At 44.3% G+C, this 25,927-nt stretch overlaps 1 protein-coding gene across 1 annotated transcript; it reads left to right on the top strand.

Annotated features, from left to right (window-relative positions):
- The first annotated feature begins 143 nt into the window (after nt 1-143).
- Nucleotides 144-25,679, top strand: CHCHD4 (coiled-coil-helix-coiled-coil-helix domain containing 4). Its single transcript, XM_084840208.1, has 3 exons — nt 144-320; nt 8,215-8,313; nt 21,673-25,679. Exons 1-3 carry the CDS (start codon nt 299-301, stop codon nt 21,954-21,956), a joined length of 405 nt encoding a protein of 134 aa, XP_084696334.1. The 5' UTR covers nt 144-298; the 3' UTR covers nt 21,957-25,679.
- The last annotated feature ends 248 nt before the right edge of the window (nt 25,680-25,927 follow it).

The raw sequence follows: 25,927 nt of genomic DNA, 5'->3' as shown, positions 1-25,927 counted from the left end.
TTCCTTTTGATAACTCAGGAGGGAAGACTCTGGCCCTGCCGGGGCGATCTTGCGACGCTCGTGGGTTCCCGTGTGTGGGGGAGAAAGAGGCGCTCAGGCGGCTTCTGGGCTTCACCTTGGGGTCCTTCCCGCGCTGCGCGGGTGAGAGGTCGCCGCGAGGGTGCCTGGAAGCAGGGAAAAAACTGCGTGCGCTCCGCTGTGCCGCCGGCTAGTAACGGTGTTGGGGCCGACCGACGGGTCGTGGTTTGGGCCATTTGGCGTCGTGGAGGGAACAACGCGCTCCCTGCTTTCCCCAGCCATGTCCTACTGCAGGCAAGAAGGTACCGGGGCGCGCGCGGAAAAAAGGGGGAGGAGGTGACAGTAGTCGTAGTATTAGAAGCGGTGTTAGTATTAGTGGTGGTGCAGCCACATCCCTTCTCGTAGCTTGTTCAAAACTTTGAATGGTTCTCGGGGAGGAGAATAATTATTCATTGTATTACAATATTTTATACCAGTTTCCCACACGCTCAAAGTGGTTTGCGCTATTAAAAATGCAACTCGGGATAAATGGTTGCAGTATTTATTTTACCGTATGCATTTGCTACAGTTTTATTTGCCCTTCGCCCAAAAAACTCAAGGTAGTGTATGCGGTGCCCCCCTCCGCTCGAAACAACCCTGTGAGTAGGTCGGCTAGGCTAGGAGAGCATTGCCGGCCCAAGGTCACTCCGCGAGAGTCACGTGGCTGAGCAGGGAGTTGAACCCCGGTTATATTTCACCTCTCTTAGGATGCAATTCTATGCATGCTTAGAGAAAGAGAAAAGCCCTACAACTCCCAGCATTCTCAAGCCGTGCTGGCTGGGGATTGCTGGAACTTGTAGGACTTCTCTCTTTCTCTCTCTCTTTCTCTCTCTCGCGCACGTGCGCGCGCACTCATAGGATTGTGCCCTTGGCAGATTTTTAAGGTGGCCTCTGGTCTGTTCTTAAACGTTGCCAGTTGAGTAAAGTGTAAGAAAAGTGTGCTGTCAGGTTGCACTTAAACTTAAAAAAAAAACCTTAATCGCAAAATTTCCCAGTGCCATGGGTAGAAGCCTCTTTTTGAACATAGGATGCTGCCTTTACTGAAACTATTGATTCATCAAAGCTCTACGTCAGCCTTTCCCAACCACATGCCCTCCAGATGTGTTGGACTACAACTCCCATGGTTTCCTAGTCAGCATGGCTGGCTGGGATGCTGGGAGTTGTAGTCTAACTCATCTGGAGGGCACCAGGTTCGGGAAGGCTGCCCTGTATTGTCTGTTCTGACTTGGTGATATCTCTCTAGTCCCAGGATCTTGGGCAGAAAGCTTCCTCAGCCTTGCTACTTAAGATCCCCTTTTAACTGGAGATGTTTCGAATTGAACCTAAAGGGGCCTTCCACCTGCAAATCATATACTGAGCTAAGGCCCTTCCAGTGAGCTCTTTTATCCTGCCCCCTGGCTATCAAATCCAGCTTGACTAAGGGTTTTTGTTTTTTTTTGCTGCACTTGCAGAAGATCCCTTCCTCTGGAGACTTGCCAGAGTTCAGGAGTAGGTGAAGTCTGATAACTGTTCAAACTTACACTGTAACTCCGCTAGATGAAAACACATGTGAGATTAGAACATTTGATTTTGACTTCTGATGCCCTTAAATAAAGAATTACAACTGAACATACTACTGTTCTGATCTAAGGGCTCATGAAGGGTTATACTGGGTTTCTATTACATTTTAAATTCCTTAACAAGGCTGTAAAAGTAGGTTACGTAGAGGGCTGCTTCGCTACATGGAACCAACATTCTAATATACAGAAGGCAGCCCCAACCAGTTTTGACTACTTGAGACATGCATATATTTATGGCTGAGTGACAGCATGAACTTGGAAGACTTTTATGGTGAAAGCTAATTTTTTATACTAGTATCCAGTTTGATGTTGATAGTAAGGTGCTGTTCCTTTTACCAGTAATTCTTGAGTAGAGGTCTGTTTAGTCCTTTCTCCCCCTCCTGCTCCATTTTCCCTACATGGAAAGTGGGTGAAATGATGACACTGACTAGCAATTTCTGTCAAGTAGTGTAATGATTTGTTTATTTATTGCATTTATATCCCGCCTTTTTTCCTCCTTAAGGAACCCAAGGCAGCATACATAATCCTCCTCTCTATTTTATCCTCACAACAACAACCCTGCGAGGTAGGTTGGGCTGGGAGTCTGTGACTGGCCCAAAGTCACCCAGTGAGCTTCCATGGCCAAGTGGTGACATGGCGGAGTGATGACTAGAACCCAGATCTCCCGATTCCCAGTCCAACACTCTAGCCACTACACCACACTGGCTGTCCAGTGTTGTCAAACAGTAACATCCACTAACAGCATAAATTACAAAATGTGTGATTTAATAGAGAACCGTTGAGAACCAAATATATAATAAAAAGCTAGATAAACACTGAGTACTGACTGAATGGTAGTAATAAAATGATAGTGAATAAGTAAAGCAATTTAAATGAAAGCATCGAATTGTCATTTAAATCTAAAGTCATGTAAATACTTAAACAAATGCTTGTAATTATATTTAATAGGTGTTTGAGCACAGGCTTTATAAGGTAATATATTATAAAACTGTAAATATGACTGTGATTTTTGCCTTGCATTTAGTTGCTGTGTCCAAGAGCACACATATTTAATCCAAAAACAAGTCTTGTTGTATGTTAAAGACTAGCAAATTGATCATGGCTTTAATGGATTAGAGGCTGTAGTTGCAAGGCATATGTACCAATTTTTTTGCCTTTGAGGTAGCCACAGTGTTCTCTCATTCTTTCTTCTGCAAAAGATTAACACAGTTACCCATCTGAAAGCATGTTCATGCACTCACTAGGCCTGCTAATAAGATTAGTTACTCTCGGTTGAGAGTGCCTGAGTTTGCTTTTATCTTCAAGGGCTGAAATGGCTAAAAGCCAAGAACAAGCAGCATTGCAAGACTCTTCCCTTACCTCATTCAGTAACACCATGTGTGAACAGTAACAATTTATTTCTTGTAAGTGGCATTATCTGTGCCATAGTTGTCTTGAATACTACTGGAAGTAGAACGGTGGGGAATACATTTTAAAATAATGTAAAAAGCAGCACATAGGTGGCCAGCCCTTAAAGGCCTTATCAGATTTTAATGGAACTATGTATGAAAAGATTTCCCATCTCAATTTCACTTGAAAGGCAAAGAGAAAAGTGTTTTAAGTTGTGAGAGATAGAACCAGTCCGCACTTCTAATATTACCTCTCACTTCTTGAATTTGTATGTAACATGTATTTTCTAGTCTGCCTTTTTTTTTTTTTAAGTAATACCTGATCTTTTATGACCACTGTCTCCCCACCTCTGTTGATATCAGCTGAACTGGGACCTGTATAGATCTGCTTTTAAAAATATGATTTGAGGAGAGGAAGAATAGGATTGCACCCTTCACTGTTGAACTGGGTTTTGATTGTGTACTTCCATTTTCTCTCTCCCCCTCCCCCAATTCTCCCAAATAAATGGCTGAGCCTATCAAATGTAGGAAGATATTGGGTGTGTTCGCAAAACAACACCAACCCATCATGAGTGACTAGCCATGCACTGTGAGCTGTTTTGCAAACACCAGCCAGGTGCACCAACCAGCATATGGTTGGTGTGCCTGCTAGACAATTGGGCGCATCAACCATGGTGCAGTCATTGTTTCTCTCCCCCCCCCCCCGCTTCCCCTTCAGCCGGCTCCGCCCAGCATCCCAAGGGACTTGGCGGCAGAACCTATCTTGTCTGCCACTAAGGCCCTGCCCCTGCTCCAATTGTGATCCTGACTGCAGTCGGAACCCGTTATTTCTTTTTTCTTTTTTGCGCAAAAACAGAGCCCGGAATTTTTTTCTCATTTTCCCAACCTTGTTTTATGTGTACATATCCCCCCTTTTAATTTTTTTAAATTCGGTTATTCATGTGCAACTGTGGGTTTCCAAATTATAAGGCCTTGGGTGCTCAACTTGTCAAACATACAAAGAAACAGTCAAGGCTATACAACTGATAGGCTGGGAAACTGGGTGTAGACCACCCCCCTAGCAAGGGTATCCCCAGGGTTCAGTGCATTGCCCTGAACCTTGGGGGTGCCCTGATAGGAATCCCCACTTGCCTGAGTCCCTGTCAAACTAGAAACAGTTACTGCATTTGGGAGAGAATATTTATTTATTTCATTTATTATTATTAAATTTCTTAATCGCCCATCTGGCCGGTCACCCTGCCACTCTGGGCGATGTACAAAAATACAAACAGTTTAAAAACAATAAAAGTACACGTTAAAACATCATTTTCTAAAATTTTCCTAGCCCACCCCAAATGCCTGCCTGAACAACCAAGTTTTCAATGCATGGCAGAAGCTCCTTAAAGAGGGGGCATGGTGGAGTTCCCTAGGGAGGGAGTTCCACAGAGTGGGGGCCACCACAGAGTGGGGGCCACCACAGAGAAGGCCCTCTCCCTCATCCTCACCAGCCTAGCCGTCCTGGCTGATGGGACAGAGAGAAGGCCATCTGAGGCTGATCTTGTTGAGCGGCCTGTCTGGTGTTGCTGGAGGCGCTCCTTAAGATAGACTGGGCGGGAACCATATAGGGGTTTAAAGGTCAAAACCAGTGCCTTGAATTTGGCCCGGAAAACAACTGGTAACCAGTGCAACTCCTTCAGCACTGGAGTGATGTGATCATGCCAGTGGCTGCCTTTAATCAGAAAAGGAGGGTGATGTTCACTTTTATATGAAAACGAATTGCTGCCGACTCAGGGAGGGGTACAGTACAAGGAGGGGATCCCCAAGCATCAGAGCAACACTTTAAATCCTGGGGGTCACTTGAGTAAGTGGGTGATCTTGAGCACTGTCCCCACCTGTCAAAGTGCTCAAGATCACCCAGGTAATCAAGTGATCCTTGGGATTTAAAGTGTTGCCCTGATCATTGGGGTTGCCCCACTTCTAGTCCACTCCACCTCAAGTCAGTAGCACCCCTATGATAAAAGTGCATTCTACACCTTTTTTGGTCCTGTCAGAGGAACTGTCAAAAGTTGCCGTGGCTAAGGGAAACAGGAGAAAAAAGTGGGGAGGCATGTAGATCTGCTTGGAAAAGGCTTTCTATGACAAAGAGGGTCTTTTTCAAGCAGATCTATACACCTCCCGATTTTTTTCTTAGTTGCAGCAACCTTTGACAGCTGTCAAATGTAGCCACATCTAAGAGAAAAGGAGTGAAAAGGGGGTGGGATGCAGTTTTATATGAAAAGGGGGTGCTGCCGACTCGGGGTGGGATGGACTCAAAGGGGGGTACTCCCAATGGTCAGGGCAACACTTTAAATCCTGGGGTCACTTGCGTAAGTGGATGCTCTTGAATGCTTTCCCCAGCTGTCAAAGTGCTCAAGATCACCCACTTACCAAGTGATCCCCAGGGTTTAAAGTGCTCTCCTGAGCCTTGGGGATCCTCTCCTTGTACTGCACCCCTCCCTGAGTTGGCAGCAACCGGTTTTCATATAAAAGTGCATGTCAGCCCTTTATTTTACTCTGAAACACAATAACTGCTTCTAGTTTACTGTTGTCAGGCCACAAGCAGTTAATGCATCTGGGAGCGAAAATGGGGGTGGCGTGTCACGCACCTGAAAGAGTTGCTGGGGACTTGGGCAAGTGGTCATTCTTAGCAGGGCACCCCCAAGAGTCCAGGCAGCCCTTTGCATCCTGGGTATAACCCTGCTAAGGGGGTGATCTGAACCCTGTTTCGTCACCTGCCAACTGTGCAAGGCTGTCAAAACAGCCTTGTTGCAGTGTAGCCTTGACTGTTACCTTGTATGTTAGCCAACTGCAGCATACACGGGGCCAGGCAAGGCAAGGCAAGCCTCTGTAGTTTGAAGAGCTGCAGTTGTGCAAGCGTGCAACTGCAAATAACCAAATAAAGCTTTTTTTAAAGGGGGGGGGCATTTGTGCTAATTCCCCAGGGCTAGGAAAATGCGGGGAAAAATTCCCAGACCCATTTTTGCACAAATAATAAAATGAAAAAATGTAAAGGGCTCTGATCAGGATCAGTGTGGGGAGAGGGGCTTTGTGCCAGACAAGACAGGTTCTGCCTCCAAGTCCCCTGCGATGCCAGGCAGAGCCAACTGGAGGACCAAGGGGGAAGAAGGGGGCAAACAACCCACACCGACCTCGAGCTTATGCTGTAAATGTCAGCATGTTGCATACGGTAGAAAAGTCCCCCATGAGAGCCAGTGTGGTGTAGTGGCTAGAGTGTTGGGCTGGGAGTTGGGAGATCCGGGTTCTAGTTCCCACTCAGCCATGGAAGCTCACTGGGTGACTTTGGGCCAGTCACAGACTCTCAGCCCAACCTACCTCGCAGGGCTGTTGTTGAGAGGATAAAGTGGAGAGGAGGAGGAGGATTATGTATGCTGCCTTGGGTTCCTTAAGGAGGAAAAAAGGTGGGATATAAATGTAATAAATAAATAAATAAGCTTCAGTCTCTTCATAGGAGTGTACAATGCTCGGACATTAAATTTTCTATATGTTAATAAGCATTCATATAGCACATTTCAAATGTTCAAAGTGCTTCCCATAACTAGCTCAGTAATAATTGCAAAAGCCCGGTAAGGTAAATTAGTATTGTTCTCCCTGTATTACAGGTGGGGATTAATGCTGTGATAGTACTGGCTTACCTAAGGCCTCCTACTGAATTTGTGGCTACAGGGAAGTTCCTGGTTCAAATCTCCCAACTCTCACTCTTGGTACACCATCTTTGTGGAGTTGGGAACAGGCGTGTGGATGTTCTGCCTGGTTTTGAACTTGTCGACAGCCCCTTTATTGCTTGCTACATTGGGCTGTGAACTTGAGACATCTAGTAGTACACTATTTTCAGATCCTGAAGCAGCACCTGAACTATAACTTTAGTGATGGTTTAAGCAGGTGAGACCTTCAACAAAACAATTGCAGTGTGGAGTGCTCCTGTTCAGGATGGCAGCCAGATGGCCACGCGTTCTTCTAGTATCCTCCATTCCATTCTCTGCCCCCCCCCCACACACAATTTTTGTTTCCCCCCTTTCCAACAGTCAGACAGCATTCTGCATCCACTGAGTATGCCCAGTTCTCCCTGAGCTGTTTTGGGTCCCATTCCCTCTAGGTTTTTTTCTAAAGATTTTTTGCACTTCTGCATACCTTAGGGTTCCCTCAAGCCTGCTGATACCTTCCTGCCATGCATGGATGGTGCTGTTTCGGCAACATAAAGATTCAGACTTGGAGAATGAGTTTGCTATTATTATATAGTTTAAGAACAAATGTGAAATTTCATGTTGGCAAAATATTTGAGGCTTCATTAGCCTGTTACTGACTTGGACAAAAAGTTATTTGTATTAGTGCTTTCTCTTTTAGGCATTGCCTTCCTAAGTGATCTTACTTGGCTAAAATTAGATCAGAATAAGCTAATTAGTTCTAATGTAGTTCTTATGAAATGACTGGGTATTTACTGCTGCTATAAGGGTGTTTAATGCTTCAGTTGCCTCTGGCCTACGCAGGTTACTTTGGGTTAGGCAGCGCTTCCGGAGAACCTTTCCTTAGAAGTGCTGATGCATGATTTCAGTGTTCTGGTGCTAGACAGTGGGATGTGCCCTAGGAGAATCCCATTTGCAGGGTCATCCCAGGATGGGATGTGACCATATTCGGCTTGTTCCAGCTCCACACTATAAAATCAAAGCAAACTGATTCACAATGGGAGTTAAATTACCCTGCTGACATCATGAACTCATTACCATTTGTCCTATCTTTGTTGACTAATGAGATTAATTGATCTCTGATGCCGTTATGCCATCTTTTCTTTAAAAAAAATGTGTTTGTAGACAGTAATCTGCCTTTTAGAATTAACACAGTCTGCTTCTCTCACATTTTCCTCGCAAGTCTTCATGAAAGTTTGGAAAATATAATAGATTGGACCCAGAGGAGCTAAAGCATCTCTGGATCCAAGCCAGTGTTTATCCTTAATTTCTGAATATCCTCCATTTTGCTTTAACCAAATGTGATACCCAAACCCATACACAGCTGTGACAATCCTCTCCAGGGCCAAGTGGAAGAGAATTGTTAGCCTTTAAGAGGAATGCATCTATTTATGGAATTGTTCAAAGTCTTCATTGGGCAACAGCTTTGAATGCCCTGGGTTTTATCTGGGCCAAATGCTCTTCTGAGGTGTTTTTGTTTTTAATTTTCAGGAAAGGACAGAATTATATTTGTCACCAAAGAGGACCATGAGACACCAAGCAATGCTGAACTGGTAGCAGATGATCCCAACGATCCTTATGAAGACCATGGTCAGTGGTATGGGAATAAGCAGTGTTCATTTAAGCATGCCCCAATATGTGTTTGGTTTCTTACTATACTGAAATAAAGTAGATCTGGAGGAAAACCCAGCGTATTTCTAATGTATTGCCATATTTGTTACATATCGCCATGACCTAATAAACATTAATGGGTTGGATCCAGACTTAGTCAACTTAAAGCAGACACATTGAAATCAATAGGAATTAAGTTAGTAATGGGAGAGCATACCTCAGTGGTAGCATAGCTGGTTTGCATGGAGAAGGTCCTAGGATTAATACCTGGCATCTCCAGGTAGGATTGGAAGTACTCCTGCCTGAAACCCTGGAGAGCCACTGCCCGTCAGCGTCAACAATACTAGGCTAGATAGAAGAATGGTCTGAGTATAAAGGAGCTTCCTATATTCCTATGACTAACTTAAGTCCTTTTGTTATCAATGGGTCTACTCTGACTAAGTCTGGTTCCAACTTAATAAAAAAAGCAGTTGGCCACTTAAATAAACCCTCAAAACTCAAAGAAGTTCAGTCATTGAGATATAACACCAAGCCATGGTTTAATATCATGAAAATTAGCTTCAGGCTCACATGCTCCCTCATGTGTTGAGATTGGACACTTCCAATCCCAGTTTGCAACCAACTATGGTCAACTGTGATTTCAAATCCTGTGGCTAAACTGTGGTTTGCTGCAAACCAAGATTGGAAGTTTCCAATCTCTACATGTGAGGGAAGGTGGGAGCACATGAACCCAAGCCTCATGCCTCTTCATGCTCCTAATGCCAAACCATGTTTTGACATTATGTCTTGACAGTGCCGATGTGCCTAGCTTACTGTTGAAGAAATTTTGGTGAAGACAGCTGAAACATGTTGGGAATAAATACATTAGAATTGTGCCTTATTGTCCACTCATGTTCCCAGTACATAGCCACCATCTTGTAGTTGATAACCATAGCATTTTTTTTTCATGTTCTGTATTAACAAGTTGGAACCTAAATGGCTTCGCAGCTGTAAGATCAACAGCAAGTCCAAGGCTTCCGCCTCTACTTTGTTCTCAGTGTGTAAAGGTGAACACATGAAGTGGAAGATCCCATGGTCCTAGAGAGACTCTGGGATTTTCCAGTTTATATTCTCATCTTTATCCTTAAGTAACCATGGAATAAGTCAGTTTGGGCAGTTTTATGGCCAGACTTTTGCATACTGTTTAGTTCTTGTAAATTGCCACCCTCTAAGTACTGTATCCAGGTTAGGCAATTTGAACTGTAGTTTTGGAAGTAATGTTAGACCAATTCAAGCTCATTCGCTTACGAGCATGGATTCTTGGGAGTGTTGGAAGGACCCCTTCAAGGAAGGCATGACCAGAGTATGGTCATCCCCTTGTCATGCGTCTAGGTAGAGGTTGTGTTCCTTTCTGTTGACTCGATGACTGGTAACGGAGTCAATTGAGTGTTCTTCTCTTTTTCTAATAGCCTAAAATGTTGTATTTTATTGTATTATTTGAGTGTTGTATCTGTATGTTAACCTCTTCGAGCAGGCTTTGTGGGGGGTGGGTGGCTTTTTGGCCAAAAGGCAGCACAGACATAAACTACTGTAACCTGCTCTGGGCCTATATGGCCCTGCTTCCATTTCCTTTGACCCGCTTATCCCCAAATCAAGACCGAGCATTGCCATATGAGCCTCCTCTTCCTCCTCCAAAGACTTTATGGCAGTATTTGAGAACTCCTGACTTACTGCAGCGATATCTTAAGGCTATAGTATCCCCTTTTTACCTTTTCTGGTGGCACAGCTATACTTTCAGTTACTAGGCTTCCTTTATTGCATCCAAACATACGCTATATTGTTTTGTGAAATATGGACTAGCTATTTTGACTCTGTAAATCCTCTGATCTCCCACTTCTCCTTTCCTCATGATTCATACGAAAGGTCAAATATGTTGTACTAAGGGTTTATATCCGAGTTTGGCACAAATAAGGGCCATAGCATATACTTTGCATGGCCATAGCTGGGCTTTGAAAGATCTCTGCCTGAGAGCTTGAAGAGCCACAGCCGTTTGGCATAGACAGTACTGGGCTAGATAGACTTATGGTTATATGGCAGGGGTGGGCAGCTTTATGTGCTTCATGGGGGGCCAATTTCAACCTCCTGGGGGCCACACCCCCATCACTACCATGCATGTACTCACACACACTCATACATACACACACATACTTCCACCCCCATCCCAGCAACTTGGATCATGAGGCGGAGGGTGGGGTTAAGGGGTCTTCCTCCTCCAGTGGTCATGATCCAAGTCACTGGGATTGTAGGGGGAGAGCTTTAATCTGGTGCCCCGGCCCACCCTTCCCTTCCCCCAATCCCAGTAACCTGGATCACAAGCAGCCTTGTCTGGAAAGTGGGTGTGCAGGGAGAGTCATCCTGATGCACCTGTTTCCCAGCCGATTCTGTTGGGAAATGAGTGCACAGGGATGACTCCGCTTGCACATCCATTTTCCAGCAGAGTCTTTGCGGGGGTGGTATTCTGCTGAGAAACAGGTGCGCGCAGAGAGCCATCTTTGTGCACCTGTTTCCTAGAAGAATTGGGCTCCTGCCAAACAGCTGATGGGCATGCTGGCAGGAGCCCAATTTTGCTGCTACACAGGCCACATGGGGGAGACACACTCTTCCTTTTGTACCCTGTGTAGTGGGGCAGCAGCATGTGCTGGAGTGGAATTGTGGGGGGACAGGCAGCTGCGCTAGGCCACGCCTGCAGCATGTAGGCCTCATGTGCCCCACCCTGTTATGTGAGCTCCATATAAAGCAGCTTCATATGTTCTTATGCGAGTGGTTGCAAAGAGAAATATCAACACTTTCCTGTCCTCATAACCCTGACTTCATGTGTACCTTGACTGAAGCTGGAGACACAGACCTCTTCCTCTTGTGTCTCAGTCAGCATTCTCATCCTGGTATAAGAGAGAAATGGGCCAGCCACTTTACTTTAGGGGAGGGGCAAACAGATTCCTTGCTTCACAGAGGGTGTGTGCTGTGACCAAGTTGGAGAACCTCTGGTAGTGTTAGCATCAGAAATATAAACCATCATTTTCACATGTAGATTGCTGAAAGTTGGGACCAATAAATGAATACTCCTAAAGACCCTAAAATTGCCAGTTCCTGTAAGAAACTACTGAGAGATTTGCTCAGTGGTCTATAAAATTGAGAGCGCTTAACATATGCCCATGTTAAATTACGTCCAATATTTCTGTAGTTCAGTTTGTACAAGTTGTTTTAAGTTTGAACACTTGGTTTTCTTCCTTTAAACAACGTAGTTGGGACTCTTCATTTGGCTTTAATCTCTAGGGGGCAGCGTTTACACACTGAGACAGCTGTATTTTCCACTGTGCTGTTGACTATCCTCTACGTTTGAGCCTGTTTGAGCCCGCTCTCATATGAAACTTTGCCACAGGGATTTGTTTTCAAATATGCACACAGTGCCTGGCTGGCAGTGGAAGTTGGTAATCCTACTCACTTGTCCATAGTAAAACGGCTGTACCAAGACAATAGGCGTAGGACGAGTGTTATAAAACAGAGCTATGACATTCCTTATTTTTGAGAGTAGCACGGATCCTCTGATACCACAAATGACATAAATCAGGTTTAAAACTCAAATGGGCTGGAGAGCCCAATTCCCTATCCAGCAGATAGAAACACATCCATTTTCCCTCCACTGAAAAGTGTCAGTTTCCATCTGAATTCACATTAACTCCTTTGCAATTACTTTTATATTCCCAAATTTCTATCCTGCTTTCACTGCCTTGGTTTTAGCAACAATAACAAATGTAAAACAAATCATGACCCTCTTCCTCCCCCCATAAAAACAGAATAAAACAAGAGTGAAAGCAGCCAAGAACCAATGCTACTTTCAGGAGAATGACCCAAAACCATAAAAGCAACTAAATGCCATTTAAAAACTTATGAGAATGGGATGGATTCCACCAGCCCAAGAGGTAGTAATGAGGGTGCCTGGTGAACATGGCTCAGGCAGGAGTTGCAGTTGTGGTGGCGCCATAGAAAAGCCCTGTCTCTGGTAGCCACCTGCTGAACCTGAAATGGTGGAGGCACCTGAGGAAAGCCTCTGAAGAGGACCCTATTGATTGGGCAAGTTCATGTAGGAGCAGGTGGTCCTTCAGGCACATGGTCCCAACTTTTTAGGCCTTTAAAGACCAAGACCAGCACCTTGAATAAGCCCAGAAACTAAAAGGTAGGTCGTGAAGTTATGCTTGAGTGGCTAGTTGCAGCTGGCAACCTAGCCACTGAAGTTTGAATCAGTTGCCATTTCCAGTTAGGCAGTATAATCTGAAAAACTAAAAATGTTCCTGAGCTTTGTCATGTTGTTGACTTTTAAAGACTTATAGCATGAATATAACCAAAATGTGTCATGTATGCATCCTTAATATCTGGCTGTGGGTCTATACAGTTTCAATAAATAAACTCTCCATGGGGAGTGTGGCACCGCCCTCTGGTGAGCAGCCAGCCTTTTTCCCAAGCTGCAGAGGTGGGTGAGATCATCTGTGCATGGAAACAATACATGCAGGGTGTGTGCAAGAGACTCATCGTAGAAGGTTGATGAAATATAACTTTAGTTCTATAATTAGAAGCAGCTGTTCATAGACTGTACTTGCTAATGCGCTTCATAGTCGGATACTAAGAATAACTTCCATTGATTTCCCCTGCCCTGCCCCCATTTCTTCCAGTAAGTGACTTGCAGGCTTGATGTGATTGAAGTTAACCTTGCACCCTTCTTGAGATGAAAAGAAATAGCTGATTCCCCCACCCCACCCCCACCCCTAGACCTTAGCCACCATCTGTATCTTATACCAGAAAGATGTGCGGAAGCACAAACGGAGTGTCTCTCTCCCTCTCTTTCAGCCTTTATAATTTCAGACAGGACATATTGCTGGCCAAGAGCCAGCACGGAGTCTATAGATTGGGTGGAAATGATTTCTGCTTTTGCAGGCTGTCAGCATCAGCATCCCCCTATCTGAGGTTCCTGCAGCAGCTTCTAAAGGTTTAGAGTCAAATTGCTTACTGGCCATGAATACAAAAAGATGAATGATGGCTACTTCCCTCCCCACTCCTCTTTTTGTTTTGGTGAAAAGCAGTTTTGTTGAGGAGAAAATCAACATCCACGTTGAATACAATTTTGTTTAAAAGCAAAGCTTGCTTCCAGATAGGAAAGCCAATTGGTTTTATAGAAGCACAAAACAAATGAGTTAAATTGACCCTATAAATTTGCTTGAGTCCTGGATGCAGCTGTCTGTCACAATTGAGTGTGAGAGCCAGCCCGTTTGCTGTTTTCCCTGGGGCAGGAGTGCTCTTGTGCAGCCTCCCATTTCTTTCAATGGGTCTTGTGCAGGAGAACATCGTGGTGAATAGCGACAGGTTTCGTATATGTAGTCTAGAAGAATGGATCTAAAAGTACCATAGAGCCACACAAGCCTAGTCCTGTTGAATTAATATTTTTAAGTTGATGTTTGACTGTTCTCAGGTTAAATACAAAATTCAGCATCTTGGTTACATTTTAGCTTGATGAGAAGTGTTGTGGTGTTGCGTCTTTCAGTTTAAATATTTTGTTTTCAAATGGTTTAGGGAATAGTTACCCGAGAACATCCCCTAACTCTCTTTATAGTCATGCTGGGATTCGATGGTATAATTATTTGCCTTTCCATTGCAATAACTTCTAAAAATACATTTTGGATGTTTATAGTGGAATTTGTTCAGTGGGTCTGATGAATCTGTTTGTCTGTGGTTTCTCAATCGCTTTAGAACAGCAATTTTGTTCAATAAAAACATTTTTTTAAAGGTACCAGTTCTCCTTTGAGAATGTTTCAAATGCGCCAAACAAAGTAAACTGCTGTTCAACATGTGAGTCAGCTACCTCACCGTTGAATATCCTCTCTGAGGCATTAACCCATGTGTCCCCAACCTTTTTGAACCTGTGGGCCCATTTGGGAATTTGAAAAACTGCTGTGGGCACCACCACAAAATGGCTCCCACAAAGGATGTTGCTAGTCGCATAATGGCTGCCCTGGGGGCCTGGCTAGTCAAAGGACAAGTAATTCACCCAAGTTCTTCTTCGTGGTCTTTGTGCATTGCACATATGGGCTCTATGCCCGTGCGGAGCCTCGATTTGGGAACCTTCTGTAGCTGAGGATCATTTTGGCGGGAACCCTCCACCACCATCCTACTGCACATGTCCTGGCAGTTTCCTGCCTATCCTCTCAGTTCTTTTTCAACTGCCTGGCTGGTTGCCTTGTAGGGAACTTTGCTCCCTCACGAGAGCTTGTTAATCTTTGCTGAGGTTGTTGTTGTTGTTCAGTCGTTCAGTCGTGTCCGACTCTTCGTGACCCCATGGACCATAGCACGCCAGGCCTTCCTGTCCTGCGCTCTCTCCCGGAGCGTGCTCAAGTTCATATTCATTGCATCCGTGATGCTATCTAGCCATCTCATCCTCTGCCGTCCCCTTCTCCTTTTGCCTTCAGTCTTTCCCAGCATCAGGGTAGCTATTAGTAATTTCTTTTCTATCCAATCTTCCATCGTTTTCCTCCTTTATAAAAAGAGTGAGAGATTACTATAGTTGGGTTTTTTTGTCATCACTCTTTCTGATCCTTGATCACCGCGGGGCAGAGGCATATGGCAGTTAAGGCCCTGTTCCACAAGAGTGTGCAGTGTGGAAGCAAATTGCCCCCCAGTCACTCTGTCTTTTTTGTCTTGCGGAGTTCCACGTTATTGAGACCGGCCCTCATTGTATGAGCTTCACTGAACAAGCCAGATGCAACTGCTTGGACCGCTTAAAAGTGGTACTGTGGAAAAGAGCCTTAGAGGCAGTAGACTCCAAAAAGCCTCCTACAGTCAAGCTCCAGGATGCTACTACATCTCCGGAGATGTCACCTCCGCCGACCCTGCAGGGTTGTATGACTCTAAACATGGGCCGTACAGACCCTCCAATTCCTGGGTGTTCTCTAACAATCTCCACGGCTAAGAAGCTGTCTAAAAGAGCAAGAGTGCCTAAAGTGTCTTTAAAAGCTCAGAAGAAGAAAAAGAGGAAAAAGGGATACAAAAAATCCCATGATCTTGAACCTAAAAAATCTCATAGCTGAGTGCAAAAACCTGTGATTCCGCCACCTCCCCAGTTATTGGACTCATCCATACTGACAGGACTTCTGTCGGTATTGATGTCAGGCCTGACACACAACACCTTGACTTCCATACCAGGGAAGGATCTTTAATCTCCCTTTCGAGTTAGGCACAGTCCACCTCCTGAGTCACCGATATGTCTCCCTGGCACATAGAGACTATTAACACCGAGATTTTCTCCAGAGTCTGTGCACTCTGAGCACTCACAGAGGGATGATAGATACGGGCGAGAGGTTTGAGCAAGATGCAGGTTGCCCATGTGTGACTGGGATAGGTATTCTAACTGGACTTTCCTACCACACACCTCTTACCGTTAGGATGACTGGCAATTGTGTTGACACCGAGAGGCATACTTTGATTGGGCACTGTACCTAGGGCTGACCTCACCTTGATACTGTCTGCCTCCGTCAGCAACAGTGTTGCACCCTCCGGAAGACAGCCAATTCCTCCATCCCTGTCTGGTCCCACCAAGGTCTGCCTCTTTGGGACATCTGCATTCAGTACCTCGAGCCCTGTCAGTTGAGCTTCAGGACACTACAACTAGCCCTCCTCCAGTTCACCCTTTACCATTGCCACAGTGACCATACAGAGACCACGGGATGATCAGCCTTGTGATTGTGAGATGTTTCCACAGTCAGTTGAGGACTATGAATCAGACTCAACATCATATTCATCAGTTCTGCCTTCTGTTTTGTCACCGGATGATATAGTATCTGCGCAAGAAGGACCCCCTCCGTCTGAGGATTTAGGTCATTTTACAGACCAGATTTTACTGATGGCTCAGTCTCTTACGGACCCAGCAGCCTTCGGAGCACATCCAGGATCCAGTTTTCTATGCTTGGAACTCTCCTGTCTCATTTTCTCCTGAACTGGGCTTCGATAACTTCAGACTCTTTGGTCCTGAACAACATCCAACAAGGGTACAGCATAGAATTTGAAGTCCTCCCTCCTGTCAGTACCGTATAGGTGACTGCTCCATCAGAGGTCCTGAAGCTGGAAACAGACTCTCCTGAGGAAACAGACTCTCTTGAGCAAAGGTGCCATTCAGCGCATCATACCATATCAAACCCTAGACAGCTTCTTCTCTCATCATTTTACCGTACTGAAGAGAGATGGGGGAATTCACCCAATACCAGACCTCAGAAATCTCAACGGATTCATCAGACCCAGGAAGTTCCGAATGACCACGTTGACTACAATTCTGCCTTTGCTGCATTGGGGAGTATGGTTTGAAGCAGTTGACCTCAAGGATGTCTATTTCCATATTGCTATTGAGAATTCTTATCAAAGCTATCTCAGGTTCATCATCAGGACCGACATGTTCCACTTATGGGTCCTCTCAGCCTAACCACTGCACTGAGGGTGTTCACGAAGTGTATGATGGTGGTATATGCACACCTTCGGACACTAGGCATCAAGGGCTACCCATATCTGGACTACTGATTGATAGTCGCTTCATTCGAAAGGTGTCTCATACAAGCTGTAGTAGTGGTTTGGAACCTCCTGGCTTCCCTAGGTCTCTACATCAACGAGAAGTCCAAGTTGAAACCGATGCAAGTGATTCCCTTTATCGGCGCAGTTCTGATTGCTATAACAAGGTATGCCTACCTTCCACGGGATTGAGCGCTGGTTCTGGTCAAATTGGCATACAGGCTCTCTTAGTACTGTGGGACTACAGCTTTTCACATTCAGCTGCTACTGGGAGTTATGGCAGCAACAGTGTCATCACTTTTTCAATAGGACATCGCAGCATACCTATCCACTTCTGGTAAGTTGCCTTTTTAATTCCCCATATGTGTGATGCACAGAGACCACAAAGAAGAAAAGCAGGCTGCTTACCTGTAACTGTAGTTCTTCAGGTGATCATCTATGCATTCTCAGAACCCACCCACTGTCCCTGCTTCATTTCATTTTTTTTCATTTCATTTATTATATTTCTGTATTGCCCCATAGCCGAAGCTCTCTGGGCTTGACTTTGCAGCCATTACAGACCTAGCACTGTCAATGCTTGTCGATTCCAGTTGACAGTACTGGACAGGATTTGGTGGGCAGATCTGAACAACCTGCTGCAGGGCATGCCTTTTGTCCCACTGACACCATCTTGAGTACTTGTAACTGATGATTCTCTCCTGGGTTGAGGAGCACCTTGTGGCCCGTTGTGGATGCAGAATGAGTGGAACGAGGCAGAAAAGCGTCTTCACACCAACGTCCTAGGGTTGCTAGTGGTGAAGGAGGCTCTCTGCTCTTTCAAGAAGGTCCTGGAGCGGCGTGGTCATTTTAAAAGGTTTTTTCTTTCTTTAAAACAGCGTTGCTTTAAACAAAGAGTTTATCGCTCAGGCACACCTAAGACAGCCTTCTTTTGGGAAGCCCCAAGGAAGAGGAAGTGTTGGCTGAAAGTAAATGGAGAAGAAGGATTTAATTTTTTTTAAATAAATATGTAAATATTTACGGAAAATAGCGATTCTTACGGAAGTTATGCAGACTCATGGAGATGGCTGGGCACTGGAATTATGGTTTTCGGTACGGATTTATCTTCATAATTTTCAGAGCGGAAAAAAAGAGGAGAATTCCAGGGGTTTGTGAACGGTGGAACGGAGCACTGGCCACAAACTGCAGAAGTCAAGCGGCAGTGAAAGTACACAATTCGTACATCCCTAGTCATCTGTTCCAGTGGTGGAGAACTCCAGATGTGGATCTGTTTGCAGTGGCTCAGAACAAAGTATGCTGCAACTTCTGCTCAAGAGGAGGAATAGGCAGATCCTCTCTGGGAGATGCTTTCCTGAATTCATGTTCAGGGAGCATGTTTTACATATTTCTACCATTTCCACTGCTAGGGTATTAGAAAATCAGGCCACACAGTACCGATTGCATTGCACTGTGGTGGCTGAGACAGGCCTGGACAAGCCTCTCCTCAAGTTTCTTAACTTTGCAGGGCTGCAACCTGGGTGAGGCCATCAATTTTTATATTGCACTACTGACTCAATGTTTGAGCCCAAATGGACTGCAACTTTGGTCGTGCGGTCCTGTCATCACTTTTTCAATAGGACATCGCAGCATACCTATCCACTTCTGGTAAGTTGCCTTTTTAATTCCCCATATGTGTGATGCACAGAGACCACAAAGAAGAAAAGCAGGCTGCTTACCTGTAACTGTAGTTCTTCAGGTGATCATCTGTGCATTCACACAACCCACCCACTGTCCCTGCTTCATTTCATTTTTTTCATTTCATTTATTATATTTCTATATTGCCCCATAGCCGAAGCTCTCTGGGCAGTTCGCAAAAATTAAAACCATTAAAACACAGTATATAAAGTATAAAACCATTCACGTAAGGACATAAAACAGATAGCACACACAACAACAACATATATCTAAACAATTTAAAATAATCAATCAGAGACCACCCAGAACCTTATCAAAAGACTCGTTATATGCTGCGAAATGCCTGAGAGAAGAGGGCAGTTTTAACCTGGCACCAAAAAGATTACAATGTTGGCATCAGGTGGGCCTTGTCAGGGAGATCATTACTTAAATGGGGAACCACCACCGAAAAGTCCCTCTCCCTTGTTGCCGCCCTCCGAGCCTCCCTCAGAGGATGCTCCCAGAGGAGGGCCTTGGATGCAGAGCGTACTATAATCATAGAATCATAGAATAGATTAATCAAATCATAGAATAATCAAATGCCTCCAAGAGAATTCTGGAATTAAAACTGAGATCCCAGTGCCTAATGGAAGCCAGTTAAGCCTTCTGACCCAGGCGTGGTTAATGTCTTATCTTTGAGGGTTGCCAGGTTAGAGACGGTAGTACCAAGCCATTAGAAACAGATCATTAGGGCCCTTTACTGATTAGAAAAGAATCCAGATAAAGAGGTGCCAATGTTAAATTTAGGGTTATGACTTTCACTTAGCAGGGTTAAAGAGGGTACCATAAAACAAGTAGCTACATAATAAGGCCAGATGGGCCATCAGATAGGTTACTAACAAGCCTCCTCCCAGATCATAAATATAATGAAGTATATATAAGGTAACAAGCTCACAAGACAAGATGATACCAAGGAAATATTTCTGGGTCAAAAACAAACCTGTAACATGTCAAAGAAAGCTAAAACGATGTCGCTATTGATGTTGGTACTGAGGTGTGAGGGTTTTTTCTTGTTTACGAGGCTGAGTTACCCAGTCTCAAGGAACTGAGGAGATAGGTGGAAACATGCGCAGTAGGATGGTGGGGGAGTGGTCATCTGTCCATATGCACAGATGTCCACTCGAAAAACTGCAGCTATAGGTAACTACAGCAACCTCCCTTAACTGAGTAGAAGCAGAGGAACTCTAAAGCCAGCCCACATATTTGACCATACAGAAGCACTACAAAATACCCATTTATAGCAATCCTATGCATGCTTACATGGAACTTGATGAGAATTACTTCTGAGTAGACCTACATAGGATTGCTCTTCTCATTCTATACACACATACCCACACACACCCCTACACACACCCCTTTCTCCAGCTCCAAAGGAAAGGAAAATGCCCCCACCTCCAAAAGGAAAGAACAAAACATTCCCTCAACCCCAGAGTCACCACACAATTCCCCACCTGATGCTCCTGCTTCCTCCTCTGCCATCAGTGCCCCCAGCCAGGAAAGTGCTGTGCTCACGCGCGCGCGCGCGTGTGTGTGTGTGTGAGAGAGAGAGAGAGAGAGAGAGAGAGAGAGAGAACGAGAGATGGGACTAGGGAGGGAGAGAAAAAGAGCAAGGCTAGGGGCTAGGAGGGCAGGGGGGGGAAATAGTGAGAGAAAGAGCAAGCCTCTGAGGGGGAAGAAACAGCAAGGTAAACAGGCTGGGAGGGAGGGAGGGAGGGAGGGAGGGAGAGCAAGGTGAGAGGCTGTGAGTGGAGAGAGCAAAAGGGAAAAGTCTGTGTGGATAGGACAAGACTGTGTGGATAGGACAAGGAAGCAAATCCTTCCTTCTCTTCCTGCCTGCCCAACTGCTGATCAGAAGCAGGTTCAGGAACAGGAAGGAGAACCTGGCGTCCTAACATTTCTCACAGCTTTTTATTTAAAATAATGTTTTGAAGGGGCAGGGAATGGAAAGCTACATGGTGCCTAGGGGGGTCCCCCACAGGTGCAATGGTGCCCATAGGCACCGCATTGCAGACTTCTGCATTAATCTGTTAATGCTGTAGGGAGCTTTTGCAGAAAGTTTTGTGTATTGGTTATGGGAGGCTATTTAAATGTAAGGATGGTTTGTGTGAACATTTCCGAGACTTAAAACATAATCCCATTAGCAGTTTTCTGTTTCACTTGTCTTTTGGGCTCAGCTTTATTGAATTTAACATGCACAGTGGGATTGGAAGTTTTTACATTTTATCCATGGCTTTTCATGTTAACAAAAGTATGTGTAGAAAATCCTGATGGTCAATTTTCCCATTTTATGTTAATTTCAAAATGCTTAAAGAATTTGGTTTATAGTTCTCAGTTCCCATGCATCTTTACTCAGAAGTAAGCCCACTGTGTTCAATGGGACTTACTCTTAGCTAAGTGTGAATAGAACTGCAGACTTAACTGGAAAAAAATTCCCCTAAAGGATTCAATATGTTAAGTCTTGCTGCTGTGCAACCTCCATTAATGTCCAGCCTGATTGATGTTTAAGTTGGATACATAGCAGCTGGGCTTGGTGAATTGCACCTGGAGAACTTAGAAAGCACAGGGTGATCAGGGAAGGCTTGCTTCTGGAAATTGTTCAGATTTGCTTTTAAAGCGTTAGCCAATGGCCTGAAGTGTCAGGCAGCTGTTCTGTTCTTTATTGGGCATCTTCTGTGTTTTCTCATTTGTAAAACACAAACCATATTCCGTCTGCTTTGCACAAAGGCCCCATGTCACCTGCTTCATATTTTCAGTCCCAAATTTGGCTACGTGTCTGTTAAGACATATAAACAAACAAGGGACTTTCCTCAGCTCCAGCCAGGTTTGCTAGTACAAGCAGTGTCCTGTCAGCATAGGTGGCATCAGACACAGAATCAATCAGATTGGTCCTTGAGGGTCTTACTGTAAGGCCAAATTTAAATGAGTAGTCGTGTTCTACATCATATTGAACTTACAACACACTAGTTAATTCAAATGAGATTTATCTATTAGTCTTTTTAAAATCCCCGTTATCTACTGTTAACTTACTGATTTCTTTTTTCCTCCTAGGTTTGATATTGCCTAATGGAGATATCAACTGGAATTGTCCTTGCCTTGGTGGAATGGCTAGTGGTCCTTGTGGGGAACAATTCAAGTCAGCCTTTTCCTGTTTCCATTATAGCAAGGAAGAAATAAAGGGATCAGATTGTGTGGACCAGTTTCGTGCAATGCAAGAGTGCATGCAGAAGTACCCGGATCTGTACCCCCAAGAAGATGATGAGGAAGAGGAAAAGCAGAGCAAAGATTTAGAAACTAGTCCTTCTGTAGGCAAAGAGGAGGAAGGATCAAGCTAATGAAGCTGCATGGAGGCTGTGGTCTCCTTTCTATATTCAAAGACACACCAACTTATGCAAAACATCTTCTCCCTCCTCCCTTTTTCCTCATAGCCCCTTCTGATCCTTCAGGGAATGCACTTCACTTCTGTTCTGTACACTGTATCATGTGAAATAGCTTGCTGCCAAGGAAGACAACTCACCCCTGTGGTCCTGATAAGTAAATGCTGCAGAGAGGTCAATACATAGCAAAAACCATTTGCAGACCCACCTTCTTTGACAGTTGTTTTCTTCTCCAGTCATGTTAAGTCTGTCAATTGGCTTTAACAAGATCAGTAGAAAGATGGAACCAACCCTCAATGGAGGAAAAACCCATCAGCAAGGATATTGGGTCAGTTACAGTAAAGTTTGGTCATTGGCTGCCTCGGATGTGTTCTGTGCTTTAAAAATAGCATAAAAATATTTCCGAAGGTTTTGAGAAAGCTTCAGAAACTGTTAAGAATATGGGTGAAGTTTTCAGTTCGACAGTCTGTGCTTTAATAGCATATAAACTTTGCATATGCTACTGATTTCTGTGAATGGAAAATTAATGTTAGTATATGTATAGGGGGATTAATGTCACTGAGTCTGATTTTCTCTTTTTTAAAGTGTTGATCTTCTCCTGATATAACTGAGTTGACGGTGGAGAACACTGGCCACTGTGTTCCTTAATGTTTCTGAGGAAGCCTGTTTTGTGGGGTTCCCTCTGTTCGAGCCTATCCCTTCTCCAGATAGTTGCTAAAGTAGTTGCCCTTGACAAAACAATTACAACATTACCTGGAGTAACAGCCTCTGAATAGATACTGTGTCTTGAGTGTACATTAAAGACAAAAAGTTTCTACCTTGCATTGAAGCCCTTGTTTCTTTTATAAATGCTGGTGATTGAAGGATTATGTGGTGTGAGAAGCTACTCTGATTTGGATGGTCCAAATGAAGACACTTTTTCAGTTACTTGTACTGAGGAAAAATGGAAGCCCAGATGGCATGTGCATGTTTTGTTTCTTGGTTGAGGCGCTGACACCTACCCCCCTGCTATCTGCATTGTGAGAGGAGGTAGCTATGGAGTCATCAGTGGCAGCATGTATGCAGTATTCCACACCACATATTTTCTTGCTTTTTTGAGAACTCCTCCTATATTTTAGTTTCGCACTAAAGTTCTAGTGTACTTGCCCTCCGCAGGCATACAAATGAAGTCTTTGGAATGTAGATGATTCACTGTAAAATACTACCGGAGCTCATTAAATATACAGGATTGTATCTAATTGTGTCCTTCCACTCATGGTAGGGTCTTTGATCCAGCAGAGGCTTCCCTGAATGAAAGGAAGGGCAAAATGGTTAGCAGATTGTCCCTTCCCTGTCCACCCCCCGCCAGGTGCCCCACAAAATTTGCTTCAGAGGATTGGGGGACCCTTTGGAACAGCATGGTAGATGGTGGTGGTGGGCTGCAGGAGAAGCAGATTTTTGAAAAATCACCTCTCTCTTTTCACAGAAGCCACTGCTGGAGCAAAAAGCCTTTTGTGAATAGAGGGACATAAGTGGATACAACCCAGTAGATCTGCTAGAATGGGTCTGGCTTACTTGCATTCTGCTTATTATGCCTTTGACAACAGCCACTATTGGAGGCTTCAGCACAAGCATAGATCAGTGCTTAACAGCCTTCTTTTATCTTGTGCATTCAGTTTCAAAACTGTCAGAGAACTGTGAATATCTGGGAGAGAGACCTTGTTCTCTCCTCCACCCCCAGATCCTCTAATCACCTTTGGAGCCCATTTATTTCCATTCTGTAGGTATTCATAAATCAGTGTTGTGAAGGTATTGCTGTAATCTCCTGTTCTACCCACTTAACTTTCCTGCATCATTTATGATGCTAATTACCACACTTTTTAATAGGTGAAGTACTTTACAAGTCTTGACAGATCTTAAAGATGAGGAACTGTTGGCTAAGACAGATTTTATCCAAGGCCACCCAGTCAGGCCAGGGCTTCTAAATCCAGTTCTCCAGGTCCGAACTCAATGTTCTCCCTAGACCATGCTCATGTTTTATAGAATTGTAGCTATATCACATTTTGCTTCCATTCTAACCTAAGTTGTAATCAAAACTCAATGATATTCCATGATTGGAGGCTTGCCTTATTTGTAAGCGGAAACCAAATCCAATGACTGATGGAAATCAAACATGGGCTTGCCCTTCTGTCCCCCATGTTTCATAGCTTTTATGGACTAAGGGGCCAAACCCACCCCAGCTCTATGTATTCTACAGCTGCCAGTTTTGTAGAGTTGTTACATCATGAGACATATATAGCAGCCAAAGCTATATTGTGTTAGGTGGATTTATGCATTAATACTGTTCTTATGCTTTATGTATTTAACTTGCTGTTTCTAGTAGGCAAACTCCAACCCTTTCTTTAGCAGCCAGGTGTAGTTTGTACTATATTCTGAAGTCAAGTGATCCTAACATATAACATCTCCAACAGCTGACATAACCACTCTACTCTGGTACTCCCTTGTCCATCTTAAAATGAATATGTTTACAATAGTATTAATGAGCTTCAGGAGTTAGTAATGTTACAGCCCTTGTCTCTTTAGCTGGTCATTGTCTCTTGCACAGACATCAGCCTGCTTAAATGCAATGTAAATGGGTCTCAATTGCTGCCTCTTCCAGGCCCTTTCTTAAGTGCTGTCTGATCTCTGTCATTCACTTTTCATTTAATGAAGTGGAGTGGAAGTACCAGCTCTCTGTCAGCAGTTCGGCTGTGGGGATGGATTGCAGGCGTTTTGAGAGCACATTCTACTGTAACAGAAAAGAGTGTGAAAAGGCCTCTCAGTCTGCATACAGAGCAGTCAACAAAGCAGATGCCAAAAATGCTGAAGTGATAAAACCTCGGCGCCTAAGCAGTTGCCTGTGGCAATGGAGTCTCAAGCAATCAGATGAAATATAAGGCACTTGTTAAGAATGGGTTTACCTGAGCCTGTCATTTCTCAAAGGGATGCTCAACTTGCTATTAAGGACTGGTCGGTGTATTGTGTTTGAAAAGCAGGCTGCCTGCCTCATGTGATGTTTTTGTTATGTTCCCCCCTTCTTTCATGCCCTTAAGAATTTGAGGATTTATTATATGTAACAGTTCTTGCAGCATTTGGGTACAAACATGCCCTTTACAGTAGCTCCACAGGAACTGCTTCTGTGTAGGCTCATCCCACAGCATTCCTGTTGGCTTTTTAAATATTACAGGAACACTGTAGGATGAACCCACAGAAAACCAACTTCCTCGGTGCTCCTATAATGCCTAAAGGGCACCACAGTTAGCCCCACATTTGAGTATATTAACCCCCGTTTGGAACTTGTCAGCACGTTTGAGAGGGGAATACAAGATACAATGGGTTGGATCCAGTTGAATTCAGGTCCCATTGTGATCAGTGAGACAAGTTAATCATGACTTAAGTCCCACTGAAATCAAACTTAGGGTGCAACCCTATACATGTTAATTTGGATCCAGCCCAATATCTGCCTTTGCAGAACTTCATTTTCAGAATGAAATAAACATCAGTAGACTAGACCAGTGGATCACATGTCCAACCTTTGTGTTTTGAGTTTACCATTCTGTACGTTGTGAACAGAATTAGCATTCTTCTCATTGAAAAGCACTTGAAACAATACATATTATCTTAAGCTTGCTTTTAAAATAAAGTGGAAGCACAAAAATGTGGCATGCGGTGTTCATGATTGCGTTGTGAGATAGGACTAGTAGTATGTCTCTCTGGTACCTCTCCCTGTGCAAGACCGATGTTTTAGCTTCCTCACCCACGCACCTCCAATTCCTCCCCTCCCCCAGTCTTTTCTTCTGTTCTGGTAATGAATCTCCTTTTTCTCTCTGCATGTAAATCTTGGGATTATGAGCCAAGGTAGCATTAATTGCCCCTTCACTTATTTGCACCCACAAAATTGCAGATACAAA

This window comes from Heloderma suspectum, chromosome 2 (genome assembly GCF_057233095.1).
Source record: "Heloderma suspectum isolate Gila_16-S chromosome 2, 16-S_ref, whole genome shotgun sequence".
In the NCBI taxonomy this organism is placed as follows: domain Eukaryota; kingdom Metazoa; phylum Chordata; class Lepidosauria; order Squamata; family Helodermatidae; genus Heloderma; species Heloderma suspectum.
Note: the sequence above shows the minus strand (reverse complement) of the source record. Positions and strands in the feature narration are given on the sequence as shown.